General features: G+C 27.3%; 1 protein-coding gene across 1 annotated transcript; it reads right to left on the reverse strand.

Annotated features, from left to right (window-relative positions):
* Positions 1-2,652: 2,652 nt before the first annotated feature.
* LOC111279813 (plasmodesmata-located protein 2-like) lies at positions 2,653-4,642 on the reverse strand. The gene is made up of 3 exons (XM_022866865.2): positions 3,450-4,642; positions 3,196-3,309; positions 2,653-3,076 (listed from the first exon to the last, which is right to left on the reverse strand). The coding sequence occupies exons 1-3, from the start codon at positions 4,234-4,236 to the stop codon at positions 3,069-3,071; spliced, it is 909 nt and encodes a 302-aa protein (XP_022722600.2). The 5' UTR covers positions 4,237-4,642; the 3' UTR covers positions 2,653-3,068.
* Positions 4,643-7,706: the final 3,064 nt, after the last annotated feature.

Consider the following 7,706-nt stretch of genomic DNA (forward strand, 5'->3'; position numbering starts at 1 on the left):
AGAAGAAACCAAGAGATTTTCAATCGACAATTGAAGACAAAAATTCTCGTATACCCTTAAATATAACTCAATTCTATATTTTTTTAATTAATCAATTTGAAAAATTTAAATTCAAAAAGCCTAAAAAAGGGCCTGTTAGAGTCCAAATATTTTATTTTTCTTCCAATCCTCATTTATATTATTTTTAATTTCTTTTTTTATTATTTATTATCATTTATTTATTTTTTATCAATGTTTACAAAAAGCTTTTAATATTTTTATCACTTGTGTAATAAATTAAATTATTTAAAAAATAAATCATATAAAATTATCATTTTTATTAGTAATTTTTAATTATTTATTAACTTCAAAAAATATCAAATATACAATAAATTTTATTATATAAAAATATTTTTAATAATTTTTAATTATTTATTAACTTCTCAAATATATATTATACACAAATGTTTATATAATATTTTTAATAGTTATTTGCTCTTTTTATTATATTTTACCTCATTACTATCGTAAATCTATCATTGATTTTAATTTTATCGTTACAATATTTAATCTCATCACTTTAGTAATTAATTTTTTTTATATTTTTATTTGGTAAGAAGAGATTGTTGGGTTTTTTTTGTATTTTTTTTCTCAAATCGGTTTAAATAAATTTATTTATGTCAAATTTAATGAATTTATAAAAAAATTTTATAAAAAAATTTTCAATAAGTTTAAATCCAAAAATAAAATATACTCTCTTCCAACATCCTTTTTTTTTTTTTGTTGACTTTGAAAGGAAAGGATTTGAATTTGCTTAAAACAAGAAATCATGCATATTTAAATGTTTTTTAATAATTAAATTTTTATTGTAACAAGCATAAAAACGAAACAAGACAGCCACCAAAAAGCTACTACTTTTATCCAATTAAACAAATTTTAAAGCCACTTTGAAAATTCCTCTTCCAATTTTTTTTTTTATATTTCAGATTAATAGATATAAAATTTTTATCATTAAAATTAAAATTTTTAATTTTTAATATTTTAATCAATAAATTACGTGAGTGTAAAAAAAAATAAAAATTTAGATGATGCAAAAAACAATTACTAAATTTCCAGAATATATGAAAAAAATTAAAAGGGACTATTGAGAAAAACATTCACATCATAATCATTCAATCATAATTGATATGTAAGAAATCGATTCAAAACTGTATTTCAAAAGCAATCCATTGTGTTATGTTAAAGTTGCAAGTTTTTTATTACGTTGTTTTAAAACTATTAATATTTGAACAAACAATTCCTAGTAACTGTTGATGTGAATGAATGTGCTCTTACTTCCCAGCTGCCTCTGTTTCCTGCCTTTTTCTTGTTGCATTTTCCTTTGAGATTTTAGGTTTCCTCTGAATAAATTGATCTACTTTATCAGTATCAAGAAGGATAGCAGATGTAAAACAAATCACATTCAGAATCTCCACACTCACCTCAGTCCCTTAACGTACTGGATGAAGAATTTCATAATTTAACCAATGCTATAGAAGGATAAACTGTGTAAATTCTAATCCAGAATAAGTCAGAACAGATAGTCGACACAAAAAAACAAAATTTCATTCGACTCCAACGACTAACAAACAAAAAATACTGTAGCAGTCACTGTGGCAACAAATAAAACGTCACTGTAACAAAAAAAGATAAAACATATTACGAAAGATACTGTAACAAGTCACTATAGCGGTACTGTAAATAAAAAATTTTACTGTACACTGTAACGGACAACTGTACATAATTACTGTTCATAAGTTAGAATTTTTTATTTAAAGCCTCATTGTAGGTAAGCTCGAAGAGGCCAATTCTTCACACACTCTCTCTCTCTTACACTTTCTCTCTCTAATCTTTCTTTATCCTCCAAGCTTTGATAGCATTCAAAGTTTTCAATTTCCCATTTTTTCTAGGAAAAAAGTTGTAAGGAATGATTAACACTTAGTAATATTCTTTTTGAAGATTGAACATAGCATGCCAAGGAATTTCAAATCAATCAAATACCTAAATTATAAGTTATTTTCACCAATATATGATGAAAATGAAGTGTGAAAATCACATTTTTTTCACATCTAAAATTTGGGTGATGGAAAGCAACTTGCCAGGCATTTCCTTGTCCAAGACAAGAGCTCAGCGTGCTGCCACCCTGTGATAGTTACAGCTACTGTTCATTCTTTTGGAGTCTAGACAGGGAATCTGGAATGGATCATGGAAATTCTTAAGCCAAAAAAATTGGGAAAACAAACTTATTTGCTTATGATTTATTTTGACAAGCCAACAGGGTTTAATGGCAATTATTAGATAAAATTTTTAGGTCCTAAACTTGGGGTTAACTCAGAGGAGAAAAGACAAGAGAAGTGATTGAAAAAGGGAAAAGGGAAAGAAAGAAAAATGCTAAATTCAAGACATCACTGTCCTTAGCCTCCATTCTATGTCATGTGAGAGAACTTTAACATGGACAAGCACTAGAATAATGGTACTTGCATAAAAAATTAGTGATTGATTCTGCTTAATCTAGGGCAACATTTTCTAGAAACTCACCCTAGCTTTATTTTTTAGGAAATTATTTTATTAGAATGGAAAAAAGATTGTATAATTAAAATCAAAAGCAAAAGAAAATAAGAAAAATAAAAAAAATAAAGGAAGCATCTTGGTTTACTACAATCAGAAAATACAAAAGTGCTTTACGAAAAGCATATAAAGACATGAAGAAAATGGAAGAGTAAGAAGACAAAACACCCACATGGCCAAATTGCCAAAAACCCATTGCTCAAAATCTCCTCCTCTATCATTCATTCAGGATCACAATACATTAATTCTCTTATAGTTCCTTGTAATATCATCTTTTCAACTTTTTGAAAAAATTAATGTTTACATTTTTCATCCCCAATGGCTATTGCTTGTCTAACCCTCAAAATTTCTTACCAAACCATAACAGTAAATTCTCACTTTTTATCTGCCTCCCTTTCTTCACCAACTACACTCACAAAAAAAAAACCCATATCAAATTTCAAGACAAGGAATGAATCCACTTCTAAATTAACTCTGGCCCTTCAATGATCTGAAAAAGAAAGAATGATATATAAATGAATATCAGCAATAAAAAAAACCCAAAGAAAAAAAAGATATTACCTACTTCTACAGAAAGCAGATCAATTTTTGTATCTCAGAAATGCATACCATCATGTTTCTTCATCACACCCCTTGCAAACATCAACAATATGACAAGGAATCCCACTCCTGCTGCCCCTCCTAATATTATAGCTACTGTCTTTCCAGTATTTTGCCCTGTCCCTACATCAATCAAAAACAACTTCAATCAATTAATTACACCCAAACTTTGCTAAGGGTAGTTAAACCATTTTGAAGTCATTGATCTGAATTAACCACGAGGCTAGAAACTAATCAATCCAACAAGACCCATTTCCAGTTACCTGATGAAGATGAAGAAGGATGTGAATAAGAAGAAGAAGAAGATCTTCTAGGAACCCCATTAGGATAATAACTGTAACTAATAAAGCACTTATGCAGATAGATTTGGCCTGAGATGGAACTCCCACATTCAACCTGAGCTCTTTGAACAGCACTCTTTATGCAATCTCCACAATCTGAATCTCCCACATCTCCTTCACATTGCCCCAATAGATAAACAGTTTGGTAATTTGTGGTATAAAACCCATGGCTGCTAACCACCCCATTTTCCAATACTGAAAAGGCAGTATCCCTCCTCTCTTCAAATCCAGTTCCAGCAACATTTGTAGCACCACAAGTCTTGAACAACATTTCCATGCCAGAAATTTGAGCAAAGCCAGCAACTTCATACAACATGTAGCAGCCATAAAGTTGGATTCTTGAAGCTACGGTTTTGCCACAAAGTTTGTCAGTTAAAGTCGGGAGCTTGCTGACACAGTTGTAACAATCACTGTTACTGAGGTCTCCCCTACATTGAAAAAGACCCGTAATGGTAGTTTGACCAGTGCCTGTTGTTGTCTTGAAAAACCTTACCTTCATGGACTGTGAAAGCAAGGTTTGAAACAAGGCAGACAGGGCCTGAGAGTATATCCCAGCTGGATCTGTGAAAGCCTGCTTTGCACAACCTTTGTAGACCAGGGTTGTATAATCAGAAGCAGATTCAACTAGTGGAGAAGGTTTAAGATTGGCAAACAAGACAAGAAACCAGAGGAAAATGAAGAAGGGTTTTGAAGAAAAACCAAAACCCATTTGTTGGAGTAGGTTTGCTGGATCAAATCATGGCAGTTTCCTTGCAGTTCAGTGGGGATCTGTAGGGGCTTGGTGGGTTTTAGCTAAAACTGAGCATAAATTAAAAGGTTGAGTTTTTGATATACCTTTGGTTTGGTTTCTGCAGCTTCACCCTTCAGAAAAGAGTTTGGGTTCTGGTTTTGGTTTTATGGTGTTTGAGCTTTTTACCTTGCTTTCTTGGATGGCCTACCTCTGAAGCTGTGCACAGGTGCGACAGAGGGGTTTATCTTTTGCTCAGAGTACAGTGCACAACTTACAAATTGATAATATAAATATTTTTATGGAAATGCTGAACCTGATTAAAAATTTTTTTAGTATTTTCAAGGGAACGAGAGCAAAATGAAATTGTTTAAGATAAAATAAACTTGAATACAAGAAACAATATTCCCTCCTTTAAAACATGGTAAGGAGGAGGACAACGGATCGGAATGAATTTTTATTTATCTTAAATTTAATTTAATTTTATATTTATAATATTTAAATTTTATTTAATTTAATTTTTTTATTTTTTATATTTAATTTTGATTCAATTAATAATATTTTAAATTATATTTAATTCGATTTTAAAATTAATAAAATATTATTTTTAATATAAATATAAAATAAAATAAATAATTAAAAAATAATTATGTGTATCAAATCAGATGGAAATGATTTTATCTAAAACTCAATTTAAAATTTTTTTTATTATTAATCAATTTAATTTTTAAAAAAATAACTTTAAAAAATTAAATCAAATTAATATCTATCCAATACGAACAAGACTATCATCCCAAATGTAAAAGGACATGATATTATGGAAGGCAAGTGGCCCGAAGTTTGACTGAAGCATATCCCACTTAAGAACTTAGAGGCTAATTGAAGTTTGGTTGATTGATTTCTTGATATACAACTATTACTATTTACTAATAGGCAGTCCATAATATATTCTCTTCCAAAGTCATTTTTTTTGGTTGAAGTGCACCAAAATTCAAAGTTGAATGTCTATGGGTTGGACTGATTGATACCAGACAAAAGTAGTAGTATCAGATTATTCTATGACTTCAAATTTTTTTGCAAACTTGTTAGCATCTATCCATCACTGGGATTTACTGTCACTTTACCTTCAAACAACCCTATTATATATTATATGTATATGTATAATATTATAAATAATTTTAAATTATTGGAAAATATTTAATATTTAATATGATATATGATTATTTAATATAATATTTATTTTTAATACTATTAATTTTAAATGATGAAATATCACTGAGGAATAATCTTTTAAATATTATATTAATTAATAATTTATAATTTTGATATTACATAAAAAAAATTTAAAAATTCATACAACACATTAAATATTTTATTAAATATAAAAAAATCATTCCACATTATCCCATATATATTATCTTGCTTTTGTACTCACTACTTTAACAGCCACTAAGATTGAGAGTGAAGTAGTTTAATCGATGCTAGTTTGGAGTTTATCTATTGTCGTGGTATAAATAATATATTAATATTCATAAATTATTCGAGTTTAATTCGAATAAAATTTGAATTTAATTTGATTATTATCGAGTCGAATTCGAATTCGAATAATTCAATTCATCGATCGAATCGAGTTCGAATATTTTTATATCCGATTAGAGTAACTTACGAGTTTAATCAAATTTTTATATTTAAATATTTTTTATTATTTTAATTAATAAAATATCTCGAATTCGAATTTGAGTACAAATAATCGAGCTTTTGTTAAATATAAAAATCAAACTTATTTTTACATAATAATCGAACGAGTTCGAGTAGTTCAATTTCGATCATGAATTGAGCTCGAATTAAAAAAATAAAATTCGATCGAGTTCGAACTGAATATCGAGCCTCGAGTTAAGAGTAGAACTCGAGTTTCTCATTATGTTGATTCGACTCGATTTGATTACACCTCTAATTACTAATTTTAAAATATTATTAATTTAAAACATAAAGCGATGATATGATTTAAAAATATAAAATAATAATATAATATAAAAATAATATAAATAAAAATATAAAAATAATGTAATTTAAATTTTTAATAAAAATAAAAAATTAACAAAATAAAAAAATTTATTTTATATTTTTATATTAATATAAATTATAATATATAATTTTTATCTAAATATAATATAAATACATAAATTATTAATATTTTATAAAAAAGATAAATTATCAAATTTACTATTAACTCCCTTAAAAACAACAAAGAATAAACAGTGATATAACACCAATATTTTTATATATAAAATATATCATTGGTCGATTGATTATTATATTTTTAAAATATTTATTTAATTATTAAAATTTAAATAAATAATTTTTTAATTACTCAATATATATTGACATAACATTATCGTATCAAATGTCAAGTTTCACTTGATAACACCACATCAATCAATATATCACATGATATATTTAATGTGAGATTATAAATTTTAAAAAAATAAATTATTGACATAATAATTACGTGTTATTATTGTCAATAAATCATTAAAGATTATCAGTTAAATAATAATTTTTCTTAAAAAAAAATTAATAATTAAATAATATAATTTAATAATTATTTTTAAAATGCAATAATAATTGTACGGCCAATAATATCATTTACGTTTTTATAATGATGTGTTGGCTCCAGCTTTGTTGTTTTCTTGCCAAGGTAGAGAAACTCATTCATGAAACAGAATGGCATTCAAATCTTTATTGAATTTCAAAGTAGCAAAATGGTGATCGTTTTCAATGAGGGGAGCGTTATGCGAGCTTTATCTTTATGAAATTAAAGTGTGGATCCGGTTCATAGTGGTAAGAGCCTATAATTGGAGGATGAGACTTCGAATCAAATCTTTGAATCGATAAAAATATAAGCATTGAATCAAATTTTCGAATTAAAAAATAAAAAAATAGAGACGGGTGTGCTTAAGAATTCAAAACTCATTAGGCTCAACTGATAAATGGTATAGACAAAAATCCATGCTAAAATGTTGGTTGGAACATTGAACTCTTCCCAAACTACCCAAAGCGAAAACAGATTGTCTCTAATTTCATAGCTTTTTGCCACCTTTCTTTGCTTCATGTATTTTGTGATTGAATACATAACAAAATCAACATATAATTCTTTTTTTTTTTTGTCGAGTTTCAACTTCAAGGCATTTTTGAAAAAATAAAAGAGAAAGACGGTAGAAGACAAATGGAGAATGTATCTTTTGTGTTTATACTCTAACGCATAAGTAAAAAAGAATGAGATCAAAAAGAAAGTAAAAAGAAAGAAATTAAAGTAGAATCAACTTACTTTAGTGGTACTTAAACCTTCATATTTATAGGTGAGTAACACAAGATCAGGAAATAATAAGAATAGTACCGAACTGATATGATATTGAGTATGTTAGATTGACCTAACATGTTAGGTCAGCGTA

This window comes from Durio zibethinus, chromosome 27 (genome assembly GCF_047325235.1).
Source record: "Durio zibethinus cultivar Kanyao isolate XHJ-2024 chromosome 27, ASM4732523v1, whole genome shotgun sequence".
Classification (NCBI taxonomy): Eukaryota; Viridiplantae; Streptophyta; class Magnoliopsida; order Malvales; family Malvaceae; genus Durio; species Durio zibethinus.

What these genes read in the sequence shown, in the direction of transcription:
- LOC111279813 (XM_022866865.2), bottom strand. Translation starts at nt 4,236, where the DNA reads ATGGGTTTTGGTTTTTCTTCAAAACCCTTCTTCATTTTCCTCTGGTTT. An exon ending in TCCTTCTTCATCTTCATCAG is followed by an intron (nt 3,310 to 3,449) that starts GTAACTGGAAAT and finishes TGATTGATGTAG; the next exon opens with GGACAGGGCAAAATACTGGA.